The following is an 18,804-nucleotide window of genomic DNA, read 5'->3' on the forward strand; positions in this document are numbered from 1 at the left end:
TGGCAAGGGGAGGGGCACAAACAGGCTAAGTTGTAGATGGTTGGGGAGAGCCAGATTCTCTTGTTAGTTGCTGTATTTTTGAAGTAGCAAATAATCACCTGTTAGTAGTGTCTCATGTTTGATTTAGCCGTTTTGATCTTTTCAGGTGGCTGTGAAGTCTATAAGCTATTTAAAGGCTCTGAATGTCTTAAACAACAGCAACACAATAATTATTTTAGAGGCGCTTAGTATGCATGAAGATGCTGTGTGACAATTTCAGAGTTATTTTGGCTTTGGTTCGCTTTGGTTTCAAGTGGATTTGTAATAAATGCTATTAAAATATGCACATTTTTATGAGTTTTTAAATCAATCTTTGACTGAAATAAAGTTTAGTAGCTAGCTATTTTAATCAGAAGTATGGCTGGCTCCTCCACAATGTGAGGGGATGGGGGGGGGGGGGATTTGCCCCAAATGCCACATCCTGTATCTGCCATTGTGGAATTCAATGTGAAAAACAGCTCAACTGAAGAGAAAATAACTGGTAACTTAAAGAGCTGATATCTGGAGTGGCCAAGCATACAACTAACCATATACAATTACTAAAATTTCAATCCATGCAAGAACACCTTGGCAGGAAAGCAGGTGCATATACAATTATACATGAAAGTAAATTAACTGGCAACTGAAACAGCTGATATCTGAAGTAGCCGAGAATGAATGTTCATATACAACTAATTCAAAACTTTAACATTGAACCTTTATCATTCAGCTGTGTTCTATATTCACTCTTGCTGCATCCTTTAGTAATTTTTTTTAATTCTATCCACACAAAAACAGCCAAGCTGTGAAAAAATGGTGCGGCCTTAAAAAGCCTGGGTGAAAAAAGTTTTCACTCCTTTTTGTACTTTACAAGGCCCCAAAACCAGCCTATGGCTGACTTTGAGGTTTGTCTTTATTCACATTTCTTCTTTTCTATGTAGATACAATGATAATTATTGAAGACAGACTTATAAATGTATTTCATTGCATGATTTAATTCAATATTTGATAATATTATTGTAATACTCTAATAGAGTGCACATTTTTTTGAGGACTTCTAATAGAACATACATAGAATGTTCTAGAACAGTCTAGAACTTCTATTGGTAGATCTATGAAATTACAAACGTTTGACTATAAGCAGATTTCAAATAGAAATTTCATTTATAAGGCAGAAATTAAGTGAGGTGATCAGTCAAGGTAGCAGTGGTTCAGTGGTTAAGGATGCAGGTGTTAGGTATGGAGGTCCCTGGTTCGAACTCTGGTAAGTTGTTTTTTTCGACATTTTTTGCACACTTTTTTTACCCCGTGGTGACTGCTCTATTAGAGTATCTCGATCCCGTGATTTTACACTTGCTTAGTTTTTGCTTTATAACTTTGATGCTGTAACTCTATTGCTATTCAAACTATCAAAAGGCACTGCTACGATGATCAGCCTATCTACACACCAATTTTCAAGTTATTTTTATGCTTGGTTTACCCTGTAGCCGGGACAGAAGTTTGATCTGTTTTTATGTGAATAAACGTCCATAACTCCTTGAATACTACTCAGACTTACAACAAACTTGGTTCGTGAATCCACCGTTACACGTTCTTAATTTGTGCCAAAGATCGAGGCAATCGAGTTACACGTTTGCATTTTATAGCAATTTTTGCAAACTGTGCGAAAAGAAATTGAAGCCCCCGTAGCCCCCCGTACGACATAAGAAGAAAAAAACGAAGAAATTAAAACAAAATTTTGGACGCCCATATCTCGCAAATGGCTGTTGCGAATTTAATCTAATTTGCTGTGTGGCGTACCCTACCTGGGGGACAGCTATAATGCAAAAATAGTGTGCTTTGGAGAAGAGGCCATGGAGCTATGCATGCGTGAAAACGCTGTTTTCTTTCTTCCTGTAAATATACTCACGGTGTGGTCGCCGGCTTTCTTGGCCGCACGACGCACTATCGTGTGTCTTGATAATTGGCTGGTAATTTGGCCACCTTTTTTTGTTTTATATACTGACTATTAAAAAAGATGGCCAAATTACCAGCCAATTATAGAATTAAAAGAAATTACTTAAAGGTCCACTGAAATGGAAATTTTACCTCCTATTTTATTGTATGGATGTGTTGTTTATAACGTGCAGTGCACAAAAACACCTTTTTAATGATTTCATTGTAATGATATACCGAGATATTAACCAGCAAAGTTCGATCACGTCACGAACTGTGACGTAAGATCGGGAACCGCAAGAGTTTTATTACTCGTGTTACAATGGTAGAAAGCGGCAGCTCGCGCAATTCATCTTTCAGCAGTAATGATTCAGACGAATCTTCCTCCACATATTCATCAGTAGAGGTGAGCGAAGAGTTGCACTTGTCTCTACCGTCCGAAGTATTGCCATATCGCTTCGAGCCGATGTACAATTCTGATGAGGAGCCTGGGCCTTCTACTAGCGCGAGTTTTAGCCTACCCACCGAAACCGAAGATTCTGAAGTTAGCCGCGTGGGGAATACTGACTGGTAGGTTGATAAGGAGTGGGAAGTTTTGTGTGTATAGATAATACAAGTATCTAGAAGATAACTTTAAAGCCTTCCTTTTGTTCTGTAATATACGTGTAGGTGTAGCTACGTGTGGCCATTGTGAAGTAATGTCCACGGACAGAGAATCTATCTGTTGTAAAGAACTCGAGCAGACTCTTTCCATTTTGGAAGATTCTGGTCCTGCAACCCATCCTGTATGTGTTACACAGCACACTGATTTTGCTACAGTGTGCTTATGCAGGACAGTACTACTGGTCTCACTGCATAGTCATCATTACCACCATGGCAGTAGTGATGTTCCTGATGATGAAAACAGGTTGCTGCTAATAAGTTTGCTACTGTATTTTATAGCAATCTTTCGCTTCAGGAGATTCCGATACCTTGCCTATAGGCAGATGACGTGGTGGGGGTGGCACTATTTGGGCAGGTACAGGCGTGTAGTGCTACCATCATGCATTGTGTCCAGGATCAGGCACGAGTTTCCTTCAGAAGAATATACTGGGCATCATTACCCACCACCTACACCTTAGATTAAGTATGTATCATATAATATAACATGTTATCTGTGTATCAACGATTAAATTATTATAAATAGTTATTTTTTATAACGTGAAAAGCGAGGTATCAAGTCTTTGTCGGGGTGTTCATATTGGCTGGCCAAATGTGGTGGTTCTTCTGGTAAAGGCGGCCTCTCGTCAGGATGTATGACGAAATATATTGTCTTCGCCATTAATTGTGCTGCATACCCTACAAAGGCAAATTTCAATCCATGATTTATACCTTCACATGGCTTACTATAGGTTGGTGGCACTGGCACAATTTTAGGCGTGCATTCTCCTTGTTTGGCTTTTGGATAATAAAATTTTATCCTCTCTTTTTGCCAGACTTGGTTATGGCTTGTTCCCTTGCAAAGTTCTCGTTGAAGTGCATTACAGCAATCAACAATCTACATTAAATAGTAAATTTAAATATAGTGATACTTTATTTAAATGCTTCTACCTGCAGTATATTCCCACATAAGAAAAGGCCAGTAGCTTTGGTGCAAAATGATTTACCACACTATGGTAGCTTTCCAAGCTACTGGTCTGGTGATGGGGTGATAGCTTCCGAACATCTTCCATCAACCTGTTATTGCTGATGATGTCACTGACCTTCTCGCATGCCTTACTACCTAAGTGTGTATTTATATTATTAATCAAATATTTGAAACATTGCATGTATATACCTGGTATTAGCCATTTTCTATGCCTGTCTTCCAGGTCAGTGTGGTTACCATAGCAACTGCTGTGGTCATTACAGAGATGGTCAATTAAAGATTTCCATCTCTTCACCATTTCATCACCATCACCATTTGGAGAAGATGCTGCACACCAATACATGTGGTTGGTGATGCTCTTGGTCCACTCCCCAACCACAGCGCAATCCTTGTATTTGGCAGCTTTCTGCAATTTTTTCTTCAGCCCTGAATAGTCACAAGATAAGCCATATGCAAGCACACTGAAAGTGTTCATTTACCTTTAGCAACATGCCAGACATCATATCTGTGTTCTATATCAGGGTAACTCTGCCTCATAAATTTGTGTATTTGCTTATGCCTGTCAGTTATCAGCATACTAACATCCAGTGAATTATCACTTAGAAATTTGAGTGCCTGACATAGCCCTTCTTTTTCCATATGATTACTGGATTTGACAAGGTTGCTCTATAGTAGGCAAGAACACAAAAGATATTGTATTTGGAAAGAATTATGTATTAATTGTGTATTATGACTTACTTGAACTAACTCTATATGTATAACTTTATTGATAGACAAGTCAATGATCCCATATGACCCAAACTTAGCAGAGTGACCAGGGATATCAGCATGACCATCACCACCAATCGTGAGGGGAGAACCAGTAGCTCTGCATTTATTCAATAATTCAGATTGCTTTGCGTTCCAAATTGATATCACTGCTGGCTGTAAATATTTCTTTTGATGAATATAGTATGTTCGATCAGTGATACAGGCAACATTCATGTGGGACAGTGCTCTAAGAAATTTTCCAGCAGTTCCTCCACTGTATAGAATAGCTGCAGACAGCATGATGTTTCCAGCAGGTGTGTCCTTAATGTGAGGTTGGCTTGACCATGATCTCTGATACCCACAGTGAGAACATGCCTGCTTTACTGTGACAAATGTTCCCTGTGGCTTTGTTGTTATTCCAGGGCATAAGCTATGGCATGATGGACAATGAGTGAACAGCTCTAACAGAGATGATCTAAACACTATGTATTTTAGTTCATCCAGTGTTGAACCTGACTGAATTGAAGAACATGGCTGCTGAATGTCATCACTGTGTAAATTAATAGGTGCTGATGAAATGTTTATAAGTGTAGACAAAATATTACTTACTCTGTTGAGGCTTCATCCTGAGAAATGTAGAAAGAACTCTCAAGATCAGTTTCATCTGGCTCAGTTTCTTCAGGCTCACTAGAAAGCAACAGTTCAGTGGTGCGGGAATCAGTGGTGCGGGAAAACTTTTTCAGTGAAGGTACTGCTAGAAGATTACGCTGTATTCCGACTGACTCTATTACCAGAGAACCTATTTTCAATTTAGTCACATAACAAATACCAGGACTTACCTTTATTCTGTGTATGTGTCTGTATTTCCATTTGTGCAGGTGGCTGTTCAGTAGTAGCAGACTCTAACTCAACTTCTAGCTGATCAGACTCAGTATCCCACTGTGAAAAAGTTGCAGACTCCAACTGTTCAGATGTAGCAGACTCCAGCTGTTCGGTATTGGCATATTCTAACAGCGGTGTACTCTGCAGATCTTCTGTTAAACTAGTTTGTAGGACCTCATCAGCTATCTGTATAAAAGTTTACTGTTTGATTTTTCAATAGCTATAAATTTTGTTGATTTTCAATATGTTGTATTAATTTTACTGCTACTTACTGATTTTCGTCTTCTTCGTTCGGAAGCTGGTCTCTTGGGTGGTGCAGATGGTTGGCTGCTGCCACCATGAATAGATCTGGGGAATATGGTCGGGATGGCACCTCGCTTCAAGCGCTTCTTAGCAGGGATACCTATGGCATCTCGATAGCGTGAGCCGTCAGTTTCAAAGCACTCGGGTGTAAAATGCTTTGCACAAAGCAAAGAATGGGGCGTTGGCCCTCCCCAGTTCCTTCGCTGCTGTTGTACAGCCCGTGTCCATTTTGCTCTTAGCGTACCATCACTAGGAAACTCGTGTAAACTGTATCCCCGTCCACATTCAGTGTGGCAATCGGCTGCTACACAGCGTCTTGGCATGATTAAAGTGTTATCAGAAGCTATACGGATCGACTATACTGCAAACATCGTTTTAGTTATGATTTTTATAGCGGTGATGCGTATTGAGCTTTCCCGGTATGATGTTTTATGACGCATCTTGCGTCATCAACCACAAAGACCTAAAATCTGTCATATCTATTGATCTGAGTGGAAATAGACTGAATCACATGCATTAACTTGTATTACTATTAGTGAGGATTAGCTATAGCACAAGTTGATTTTATCATTTCAGTGGACCTTTAAGGATGCAGCAAGAGAGAACACAGCTGAATGATAAAAGTTCAATGTTAAAATTTTGAATTAGTTGTATATGAACATTCATTCTTGGCTACTTTAGATATCAGCTGTTTCAGTTGCAAGTTAGTTTTACTTTCATGTATAATTGTATATGCACCTGCTTTACAACCAAGATGTTGTTGCATGGATTAAAACTTTAGTAATTGTATAAAGTTAGTTGTATTCTTCTTGGCCGCTCCAGATATCAGCTCTTTAAGTTACCAATTATTTTCTCTTCAGTTGAGCTGTTTTTCACATTGGGTTCTGGGTACTTGTAGTCCAGCGCCTAAGCTAAATATTCATTCACTTTTTGATAAAGCACCAATTGTTTTACAGAGTATATGGAGCGTGCACTAAGTGTTTTAAGAAGGGGAGGCACGTAAAAGTCCTCAGGAACACCCTTTTTTACACCCTGACAAGAAAACTATTTGTTACTATTAAAAATCATCATGTATCTATCAAGTCAACTGCTGGGCCTAGTATCATAGTAGTACAAAGCATACAGCTGGAACATATTAGCCTATTAGTAATCTATAAAAAAACAAATAGCTTTCTCACCTAGGCAGTAAACAGGCAGTAAACAAAATCACTAAAATTTCCATTTGCAGGGATTCTGTTAACGTTTTGAACCTTCAATGCTGACAATTGTTTAGTACTATGTACAAGGATCATCCTGATGTGTATCATTTCTTTATTGAAGGGGTATAACAAAGTTATAAGTTATAATAGGTCACAGGTGGATATCTCAACAGAAAACCATGAACTACAGCAGTTCAATTATCAAGCACAGAGCTTGAACAATAGGTCCCTCATCCTTATACTGGGAATCATATGAAAGTTCATTAAATTTCTAGTTTAATGAAGGCAATTGCAAGTTATTTCAACATCTTGTTCTCAAGTTACAGCGCTTTCAATTCAATGTAATATAGCATAAGCAAGAAAAGCACAAGGATGTGTCATAAAGTACTTCTTAGTGCTCAAAATATCACTTCATTGGAACCCAGCTCCTTTATGCTTATTTTGAGCATTATCACAGCACTAAGAAATACCTTAATACTCATCTGTGTGCTTTTCTTGCTTATGCTATATTACACTGAATTGAAAGCACTATAACTTGAGAACAAGATGTTACAACAACTTGCAACTGCCTTCATTAAACTAGCAATTTAATTACCTTTCATATGGTACCCAATATAAGGATGAGGGACCTTTTGTTCAAGCTCTGTGCTTGATAATTGAACTGCTGTAGTTCATGGTTTCTGTTGAGATATCCACCTGTGACCTATTACAACTTTAGCATTAAATAACTTTTGTTATACCCCTTCAATAAAGAAACGATACACATCAGGATGATCCTTGTACATAGTACTATACAATTGTCAGCATTGAAGGTCCAAAACTTTAACAGAATCCCTGCAATTGGAAATTTTAGTGATTTTGTTTACTGCCTAGGTGAGAAAACTTTTTTTTTTATAGATTACTAATAGCAAGAGTACATAACAAAGAGGAGAGTGTCTAACTTCCATATGCGCTATCAAAAATGAGCACGTAAAGACTTTCCGGTTTTACTAGTATATTTACGTAAATGGCCACTGTGTTAATTTAGACATTTAGCACGTTGAGAGACAGCTGAACCAGCAGTCTATGGATGGAAACGCCGACACGAGTGAGCAGTCATCGTTCAACCGTGTGGTCTACGGCCAGTTGTATAGAACGGGAGGAAGTTTCAGCGTGTAAGCTTACTGATGAAACTAGCAATGTAAGCCACTTCGTGGAAATGTCTGGTTCAGATTCAAACGACATCAGCTCTGGAAACTACGACTTATCGACTGTATCAACAGAGTGCCAAGCAGAGTTTCTGAAAGCCATCCAGGACAATGCAAGTTGTTTGTTCGCGGAATTTTCTTTTGTGATGTCACATGTTTCTATTGATGGTGCGCAACTGCCAGTTTTGATGATTACTCCACATGAAGTATTTGATCACCCCCCTCTGGGAATCATGCCACAAATTCAAGTCATAGTACGTTACAAGTTCTACACCATGCACGTACTGATGAGGCTATGGAAGTGTGAAAATTTTGAGTCTATTGAGGATATCATAAATTTGTGCAAGGTGATTAGTGTAAAGTCTCAGTACAAGTTTTGTCCAGGAATCCAGTATAAGCAATACATGACAGAGTTCTTTGATGTGATCCACTTCCATATTAAGAGTGTGCAGCTTACAGAATTTCCGTTTAAACGTATTGATTCGGTGAATTGCAAGTTTCTATTTCAGCTTGCCCACAGTGCTACAGTAGCAGAGAAATTGTCAAAAGAAGTGAAGTGCTACCCATGCAAGCGGTTGGTGACAGATTTGAAGCATCAGAAGAGGAATACAGAAGCAGAAACGCCAACAAGGAAAGTAAAAAGACAGCGTCCATCATCCCAAGCCAGGATGTCATACATGAGCCCAGCTAGCCAAGCAAAGCGAAGAAAGTTAGCTCAGTATGAGAGAACTAATAACATCAGAAAGCTGGCACGATATGAAGAACGTGAGATTGTTGTAGATGATGAGCAGAATGATGAGATGTGTGCTTTGGTGAAGACAATGGGAGAGGAGGAGTTGCAAAAGCTATATGAAGAAGGAGATAAGCATAACGTTGGATGTATACTGAAGGATATCTGGGCTACAGATTTAAATCGCCAACAGAAGGAGTTTTCTCGTAATCAGGCAACCAACTGTAAGAAAGCTTTAAAGTGTTATAACATAGTGTCATCTTCTTGTTATAGGCAATGGTTGACGAGGTAATCGATGGAGCATGATTACAATCAGAATGGGTAAGTGTATGCATTGATTGTCAAGTGTATGTTGTTATATCAATTTCTGTAGCCTTGGCAATATACTGTCGCAGTTCTGCTGCATACAAGGCACTGAAAGACTTCAATATTTTGAGTTTTCCAGCCACTTCAACACTACAATCTTACTCAGGCGCTTTCCTACATTCACCTGGGGTCAGTTCAGCTTGTATAGCTGATCAGGTGTCTCACTACATGGTATTAAAGGAACAGTGCAGATTGTCAGGGAAACATGAACCAAGAGGAGATGGAGCACTGATATTTGATGAAGTTAAAGTTGCTTGTCAGCTTATGTGGAACTATCGGAATAACCAGCTAATGGGATTGGCCATGACACAACAGATCTTGCATCACTAAATGATATTTATTTGTTATTGCAAAATTCTGAGGGCAACAAACAAACATCATATTTGTTGCAATTTTTATGGCGAGATTTGACGATCAGTTTTGATATCGTAGGGCAATATTTCACATGTGCATCTTCTGTTGATAGCAAGTTTGTGTTGGCTTGCGTGCTGGAAACAGTAAAACTGTTTCAATGCCATGGTTTGAAAACCAGCGTTTTGGTGTGCGACGGGGGCTCATCCAACATTGCTACCATCGAGGCCTGCCATAACCATCGTGGTGCTTATTATGTTACTGATCGTGAAGACAAGTTTGCAGTACAGCCATGGATGACCAACCCACTCAACCCTCCTCACCAAATGTATTGGCTTATTTGTCCGTCACATCAGGTATACTGTTTACATTTGTGTGTGTTTACATGCCTATTAAATTGCGGTTAAAGAACATGACCAATGCACTGTTCTCGTCGAAGACAGATGGTTCAAAACAATTTCAACGAGTAGATAAATGTGCAATTGGGTGGAAAGCTATTGATGATTTATATCAAAGAGAGCTGGAGCGGGCAAAGCAGGGTTTAGCTAGAATGGTTCAAAGGCTAAGGGAGACTCAAATTCTGCATGATGCCTGGACCAAGTTGAATTTTCACCCTGCAAAAATCATGCAAGTTTGTTTAGCATTAAATACACAAACTTAATTTTACACATCATTTTTTTCAATAGCAAGAGCAAGTTTTAGGAGAGCTCCACTGGTATGCTAACCAGGAACCTACACCAGCAGATGCTGGAGTAACTTCAGAGACTCTCGAGTATCTAGAGGCTTGCAATAGGCTATTTGAGGAGGGTTTCTTAAGCCATGATTGCATGAGAAACATGGATTCCGATGTAATCAAGAACATCGATAGAGGATTTTTATACTTTACTGACTGGCTCGATTCTATTCTCCAGAAAGGTATGCCCTTTTTTGTAATCAAATTATCTTTTAGAACCTTTCTTACGTACACAGATCTGAGGTTTCCTCACACGTATAGAACACAAAAGTTGTTTCTGTCTTGGCAAAGTAAGTATACATTTTTAAATCAATGGCGGACCCAGGATGAAACATTTGACAAATTCAACCCTCCTCCAATTTTATATACTAAGTACCTAAAAAAATAATCATTCCAGCTATTAAATATTTGTGCTTCTCCCCTTGCCAACTCCTGGATCCGTCCCTGGTAACGTAGACAGACTTTAGAAATCAATTTTATGCATGTAGGCAAGGATGTAGGCATATCTTAATAGAGTATTAAATAATTTGTCACTCAAGGTGTGGAATACAAGGCAAAATGTGAAAGTTCAACACATCTGGTTATTTTGTTTGTGTGTACTAACTAACTTGTACATTTGTTTTTTTCTGCAGCATGGGATCTCTTAAGAATAGATGTTTACAGCTTTAGAGCCTTTAGTAAGTGGTTTTTCGAGACATATCCAACTTACTTCATTGCACCTGTGCGACTATCTGGATCAGCTGTGGAAAGCCTGTTCAGCCAGTACAAGCATAACGCGAGGGAAAGTTGGACTCTGTCAATTATTGCACAGCCAGAGCTGCTCATCTTGTCAAGCAGACTGTCACCACACACCATAGTGGGAATGGGTATCGAGATCAGAATCTCAACATAACTGAGCTCCCGCTGCAAAAAAACATCTTACAATAAGCACAACACAAAAGATTTATTGTCTCATAATTGTAACAACATGTGATAATGAAAGTCTATTATTTAGGTAAACTTAGTCTCACGTTTGGTGTGGTTTACAAGCAAAAGTGGCCATAAATTAATGTCTGTCATAGAGGCTAGGCCTTTCTTAGATGCCATTTGTTGTTTTACTGTAGACACCACCTCTTGAATCCGAGTGTTACAGAGTTTGCGCACCAGGACGTTATATACAGTATTCACTGCTTCTTCATCAAACATGTGAAAATTTGGTAATCTCCCAGCTAAAGTTTGTAAAAAAAAGATTCTTTAAGGAATTCTTCTTCTTTTACTTTTTCATGTACTACCTGAAACGAGACAATACAATACACAATAATTGCAAATTGAGATACAAAATTACCTTTATGATCTGGTCGTAATCTTGTACTGTGTCATTGTTTATTACACTTTTAACCACTTCGTCCAAGCTCCGTAAAAATGGAATAAAAGTCATATCTGGGAAGTACATATAGCCTTTATCACGGTACATAAGGTACTGATGTAACTTAGATTTATCTTTCATATTTATAGCTTGGAGTATGGTTATTTCTTGGGACAGAACATGTCTCTGTGTTTCAGCACAACTCTTGATTTGCTTGTAATGTTGATGCAGCATGTCACAGAGTGCTGCACCTCCAAAACGCAAGTAGACATCATCGCCATCAACTGAATTGGCAGGCTGTTGCATCAATTCCCTGCTAGAACTGCTACCCTTAAGGTCATTCTGAAAATCACAGCTCTTTTCCAACAGAAGCTCATATACAGCCGAAGATATAGGTATCATCACTTTCTTGCTGTCATCGATTGGTATGTGATAATCTTCACAAAAATTCAACCATTCTTCTCTTACAGTGGCCATTGAAGCTTCAGCGGATTTGCCAAGATTAATTTCTGACAAAGAATATTCTTTGCCTAAGAGAAACGCACTGCAATGATGGTGCCACTGTAGCTGGAAACATAAAAACGAATCTACTCCTTTTTGGCACTCAGTAAATAATTCCACAAATCTTTTTCTGTGGTGTACTAAAATACCTTGAAGAAGCTGTCCATTTTTAAATAATTCAAGAACAAACTCTCGAAGGACCTCTGGTAAAGACAACTCGTCCATCTTGCAACGTGCAGCATAAATCAAAACAGAAACATCAACTGAGTTCAAAAAGCTGCACAGTCCTTGCCTCTCTTTCTTATTCAACACTTTCTGAGTCCGTTTATGTATAGAAGGCTGGCTGGTTGATTGCTCATCGGTATCCGTTGGCAGTTTTGCATTCTTACGTGCCTGCTTGCTATGCTTGCTGGTCAATCATTCAGAGTCGTCACACTTTGTCTCCTTCCTAGTACGTTTGGCAGGGAGCTTGCTGATTTGCTCAGTATCATCACTAAAGTTCCTCTGCTTACTCGGAGTCCATTTGGCAGGGAGCTTGCTAGTGCCGTCACTACACTTCGTCTGTTTACGAGTCCGTTTGACAGAGAGCTTGCTAGTTTCATCAGAGTCATCCATGTTAGACTTCACCTCCTTTCGAGTTTTGACACTCCTGGACCTCGACGCCATTTTTATCGTTCACATGTGTAGTTTGTAATTTGTGAATCGCGCTGGCCAGCGCGTGTGAACCATGGATTATCAACACCATCAAAGGAAGCCAAAGGTCTTTACGTGCTTATTTTTGATATCAAATATGGAAGTTAGACACTCTCCTCTTTATTGTGTACTCTTGCTAATAGGCTATTATGTTCCAGCTGTATGCTTTGTACTACTATGATACTAGGCCCAGCAGTTGACTTGATTGTAACATATTTGATTTTTAATAGTAACAAATAGTTTTCTTGTCAGGGTGCAAAAAGGGGTGTTCCCTGAGCACTTTTTATGTGCCTTCCCATCTTAAAGCAGTTAGTGCACGTTCCATATACTCTGTAAAAAAATTGGTGCCTTTATCAAAAAGTGAACGATTATGTCAATTTTAAGGGCTTATGTACTGCACTATTGTAGTTTCTTGGATGCGCCTTTTTTTACAGTGAAGGTGTTTTTGGGGTGGATATCACTAATTTTTGTTATTGATAGGCTCTACAAATTGGTAAAAAAGGTAATGTTTACATGATAATGTATAAAAATGAGCAATTCAAATTAATGCAAAATATTATTTTGGAGAGCAAAGATGCACCTGTCATCTTGTCTGACAGTGTTATAAAAAGCTATACATACTAATGACTGTTTCATAATGCCGTAAAATCAGAAGTATGATTTACAATGTAGTATTACTGTTCTACTAGAGTAAATCTATCTTTACTGCATGTGACAATTACTGTATCTCATATCCAAATGCTTCAGACACCTTATGCTCAAAAGTAAAGTAACTCGCAAGTGCCTAATTAGTTCACAGTTGCTATATAGACAGCTATAAATACATATTATTGTCACAATTATCAAGAGTATTTAATAAGAGTACGATACAGACTCTTAATTGTTATTATCATAGTATAACCATTTTATAATACTGTGGTCACAGCTTCAGGATTGGAGCAGCAGAGAAAGGAATAGAGGACTCAATTATCAAAACTTGAGGAGATGGAACAGTATTTCCATGGACAATGCCAGTACTAACCCCTCAAGGATGTCATAGTGCAGCATATATGCAACCAGTGCATAAGATCAGAGCCTCGATCATCACATTTTGACTGAAATTAAGCAAGTTTTTATACTTGATGAAACAATTAAAACTGCAGTACTTAAGGAGCATTCCTCCAGACTCCCTTGCTTGTTCAGCAGAATAATAGGATTGAACTTTTCTACTACTTCCACCTTTACTCTGGTGCTCCAGATGTAGCTAGCTAGCTATCAGAAACACAATACAGTAGCTGTAGATAATGCTAGTTAATGTCCCTAGGCAGAGCTATAGGGCTGGGAATTTTGCCCTACCATCAGAGTAGTTCTTCTCGCAGTTCTTTTCTCGGCCATCCTAAACTACTATCAAAACATTTCTCATCCCCCAGGCCCTTCCTCAAGCACACTTATCACACACAAAATATCTTAGTTTAGCAGTACACAAACAATTCTTGACACCTTAAAGTACGTGTACTGCACTGTTGAACCATGCATACCACTAGAATCCAGATTGACAACTATCACATGATCTATTTAGGGTAAATATCGTAGAAAGTCCCTAATCACCTCAAGCGGACACATGTGATACGCAGTTTTAAATTGAATGTTTAAGAAAATGGAAGTCCAAGTTTTGAGCTCAGAGAGAAGCAAGGCCTGGTACAAATAAAAAGCAAAAGTATTGTAACTCGATGGTGAGGCATACTTTAATGAGAAACTCACCCCTTGTGAGAAACTACACCACTTGAGCAATGCTTGAAGAAGTAAGAGTCTAGAATACAGAGGTACTCAATGATATATGCGGGTCTTGAAGGCTAATGAAACAAGAAGTGAAGTTTGTGTGAAGTGTCACATCACCACACACTGATTAACCATGTTTGTGCGATCAAGTTGTTTTGCTGAAAAAGTCTAATACTATTAAGTAGCGGTATTACCTCATAAGGGATTGTCGACAAGGTGTATGGATCAACAATCACTTGCCACTTACATTGGCAGAAGTCTAGGAACTTTGGCTGCAAGTTGAAAAAGTAACTAGCGAATGTAATGTGTATATAATGTTTATATGTACTCATTCACAACGCATACTGGAGTAAATGACTGAATTGATGTACAGTGAAACCTGTCTGATCAGGTCTATGTGTAGTCTTTTATATTCCCAAATGTGTCGTTTGTGTAAAAAAGTGACAGATTTTAGGTGTAACATATGTATTAAATGCCCGCCTTTCAGTTTTTACAGGTAATCTGATCATAGCATGTGGTTCACCCACTAGCAGTAGCAGTTGGACATGGTTATAGTACATGGCATAATTTGGGACCAGACAGAAACTGAGTATGATGAATTTTAGGTCAGTTTACATATAGAGGAATTGTACTATCTATTGTGTTCTTTTTGTAGTTCTCAATTGTCAATTGTACATGGACTGTAACAAGGGTGTTGTAAATTTCCATGTCAGGCTACATACTAAGGAATGTAATGGTTTATTGTTTGTGACCGTCTCAGCAAAAACCCGCCTTGTTCACACCATAAAATTTTTTTTTTATTCACTCAGATAAATATCTGCAGTATTCAAGGAATGGACCACCAAAGTTTTAGCCTTCTGTGGTGTGTAGTTTTGGAATTATAGTGCTAGACAGTAGGAAGAGCAAGATAATTGATTTGTACAGTGACTATATGGAAAATAAACTACAGGTGGTTAAATTCGCAGCCATAACTTCCGTTTGGATTAGTCTACAATGTTGCAGTTTGGCTTAAAACGTTCACCATGGGTCAGCACATTAGCCAAGGTATAGCATTAGCCCTGTAGATACTTGCACATATGGATATGAAGGCGGTTTGGTAGAAGAAATGATGACGATTTTGTTTACATTTACCGCATCGTAAAAAAACCCACGTGACACGCATACCATTGGAGCTAGGGAAACGAAACAAAGATTTCAAACTTTCCATGAACAGGCAAATAAGATAGTATATAGTTTTGTCGATTTGAGTCTTCCTTCTTCAAGTACTGGCCCGATAAAAACTTGCGTAGTTTTTTTTGCAGCATGCGTAATTTTACGAATTATTTTTATTATTTCGATTTTCTCAACACACATGCTTGTGCGAACAAGTCGGGTTTTTGTTGAAACGGTCACATTTCAGGTATGTTTTCTGAATTCCAGGATCAAGCGTACGTACTGTTGTGATGGGACCAAACTCTTAAAACCCCGATCAGTTTACATGTGGTACTTACATTATACTGATATTTTTCAGTACCTAGATTTTAAGCATAATGTATTTAATGCCCACTTGTTGGTTTTTGTAGGCCATTTGGTTGTAGGGGTTTACCCAGTAGCAGTTGGATGTGGTCTTGCACAACTTGGAACCATACAGGAACTCATAAAAAAAGTGCCATAAATTCAGGTCAGTTAATTACCCTTTCACAGCTGAATTTCCTGGCACACTTTAGAAGGCATCCCGAATCATGCTGTATAAGCCTGACTGTACACTAAACCACTTGGCTACTATACCTCTATGTAAATGCTGTGGACTAACAATCTTCGCGACTGGGTTGTTTTTGTTTATGTAAATAAAACCACAAAGTAATTATAAGACAACAAAACTACTAAATACACTAAAAGCAGCCTTGAGAAACAGATGGCCACTAATAAATTATCTACAAATAAGTGTTACAGCGTAAGAAACTATTTTATATTGTTTCCTTACTGAATCATCGTCTTCATGGCTGGTTTCTTCAAGTTTTATCACAAATCCAGTGTCACGCATGCGTATATGCACATAATTGAATCACGCCACACGTCTGAAAAACCATCCACAGCTACTTGCCGGTTGTCTTAGCCTATCTATAATGATTTATCTTTGTTCAAAACATTACTATCTAATCCAAAACAGCCAAGCTGTAAAAAAAGTGTGCGGCCCTGAGAAAGGCTATGGTGAAAAAAGATGTGAAATCCAAGGTGGCGGCCAAGAAATGGCTGTGATGGTAGGTTAATGGTAAAAATTTTAATAATGACAATTTAGGTAAATTTTGTGCCGCAATTTACCTAAATTGTCATTATTAAAATTTTTACCATTAACCTACCATCACAGCCATTTCTTGGCCGCCACCTTGGATTTCACATCTTTTTTTACCATAGCCTTTCTCAGGGCCGCACACTTTTTTTACAGCTTGGCTGTTTTGGATTAGATTTCATTTCTTTTTGTATTTGTATACCCCAAAGCCGGCCTATGGCCAGCTTTGGGACTTTTTTAACCTATGTTTTTTTCTTTACTACAGGAAGAAGAAAAGATGAAGTAGATGTACTTTAAATATTTTATCAGTAAATGTACAAATTATATATACTGTATAATACATATGTGACCGGATTTGCGAAAAGGGGTCTTCCACACACATCCAATTTGCCAACTTTGTCAATTGATAACTTCAGATTGGAAAGAGCTATTGCCTTGATATTTGGACAGTGGTGAGTACCACTATAGCTGAATACATGGTGACATTTTCAGATTAATATGTTACTTGAACACTGAGTTATGGTCTCCAACGTTTACGGAATTGGATGTGTGTGGAAGACCCCTTTTCGCAAATCCGGTCACATAATATTATATTGATTACAGAAATCTCCATGGTGGTTTCTTTGTAACTGAACACTCTACAAGGTGACTTCTTCTAATTGCTCTCTCTACAGGGTGAATTGTTTGTAGCTGAACGATCTACAAGGTAACTTCTTCTAGCTGATCTCTCTACAGGGTGATGTGTTTGTAGCTGAATTCTGTATAGGTGATTTGTTTGCAGCTGAGCTCTTTACTGAATGGTTTCTTTGTAGCTGAACTCTCTAAAAGGTAACTTCTTCTAACTGATCTTTCTACAGGGCAATTTGTTTCTGGCAGAATTTTCTACAGGGTGATTTCTTTGCAGCTGAACTCTCTACATGGTGGTTTCTTTGTAGCTGAACTCTCTACAAGGTAATTTCTTCTATCTGATCTCTCTACGGGGAGATTTGTTTGTAGCTGAACTATCTACAAGGTAACGTCTTATAGCTGATCTCTCTACAGGGTGATTTGTTTGTAGCTGAAATCCCTACAAGGTAACTTCTTCTACCTGATCTTTCTACAGGGCGATTTGTTTGTAGCTGAGTTCTCTACAGGGTGTTTGTTTGCAGCTGAATTCTCTACATGGTGGTTTCTTTATAGCTGAACTCTGTACAAGGTGACTTCTTCTAGCTGATCTCTCTACAGGGTGATTTGTTTGTAGCTGAACTCTCTACAAGGAAACTTCTTCTAGCTGATCTCTCTACAGGGTGATTTGTTTGTAGCTGAACTCTCTACAGGTGATTTGTTTGTAGCTGAACTCTCTACAAGGCGATACTTCTATGTGATCTCTCTACAGGATTCCTTGTTTCTAACTGAACTCTCAACAGAGTGATCTGTTCATAGCTGAACTTTCTACTGGGTGATTTGTTTGCAGCTGAACTCGCTAAATGGTGGTTTCTTTGTAGCTGAACTCTCTACAATGTGACTTCTTCTAGCTGAACTCTCTACAAGGTGACTTGTTTCTAGCTGATCTCTGTACAGGGTGACTTGTTTCTGGCTGAACTCTCTACAGGTGATTTGTTTGTAGCTGAACTCTCTACATGGTGGTTTCGTTGTAGCTGAACTCTCTAAAAGGTAACTTCTTCTAGCTGATCTTTTTTACACTGCATATTTGTTTGTAGCTGAGTTGTCTACAGGGTGATTTGATTGCAGCTGAACTCTCTATATGGGAGTTTCATTGTAGCTGAACTCTCTACAATGTAACTTCTTCTAGCTGAACTCTCTACAGGGTGACTTGTTTCTAGCTGAACTCTCTGTAGGTGATTTGTTCGCAGCTGAACTCTCTACTTGGTGGTTTCTTTGTAGCTAAACTCTCTACAAGGTAACTTCTTCTAGCCGATCTTTCTACAAGGTGATTGAGTTTTTTGCAGCTGAACTCTTTACATGGTGGTTGCTTTGTAGCTGAACTCTCTAAAAGGTGACTTCTTCTAGCTGAACTCTCTACAGGATGATTTGTTTGCAGCTGAACTCTCTACGTGGTAGTTTCTTTGTAGCTGAACTCTCTACAATGTGACTTCTTCTAGCTGAACTCTCTACAGGGTGACTTGTTTTTAGCTGATCTCTCTACAGGGTGACTTG

At 38.6% G+C, this 18,804-nt stretch overlaps 1 protein-coding gene and 1 long non-coding RNA gene across 3 annotated transcripts; one reads left to right on the forward strand and one right to left on the reverse strand.

The window, feature by feature from the left end:
* Window positions 1-2,254: 2,254 nt before the first annotated feature.
* LOC136266093 (uncharacterized) lies at window positions 2,255-5,473 on the forward strand. 2 transcript variants are annotated; one of them, XR_010705908.1, is made up of 3 exons: window positions 2,255-2,860; window positions 2,912-3,079; window positions 3,804-5,473. It is a non-coding gene; the product is annotated as an uncharacterized lncRNA (long non-coding RNA). The 2 variants fall into 2 exon arrangements; XR_010705907.1 differs by having other exon boundaries at window positions 2,912-5,473.
* On the reverse strand, window positions 3,087-6,097 carry LOC136266092 (uncharacterized). The gene is made up of 9 exons (XM_066061056.1): window positions 5,485-6,097; window positions 5,170-5,398; window positions 4,940-5,114; window positions 4,319-4,880; window positions 4,060-4,246; window positions 3,770-4,006; window positions 3,544-3,715; window positions 3,340-3,490; window positions 3,087-3,291 (listed from the first exon to the last, which is right to left on the reverse strand). The coding sequence occupies exons 1-8, from the start codon at window positions 5,836-5,838 to the stop codon at window positions 3,409-3,411; spliced, it is 1,998 nt and encodes a 665-aa protein (XP_065917128.1). The 5' UTR covers window positions 5,839-6,097; the 3' UTR covers window positions 3,087-3,291; window positions 3,340-3,408.
* Window positions 6,098-18,804: the final 12,707 nt, after the last annotated feature.

Source organism: Dysidea avara, chromosome 9, assembly GCF_963678975.1.
Source record: "Dysidea avara chromosome 9, odDysAvar1.4, whole genome shotgun sequence".
Classification (NCBI taxonomy): Eukaryota; Metazoa; Porifera; class Demospongiae; order Dictyoceratida; family Dysideidae; genus Dysidea; species Dysidea avara.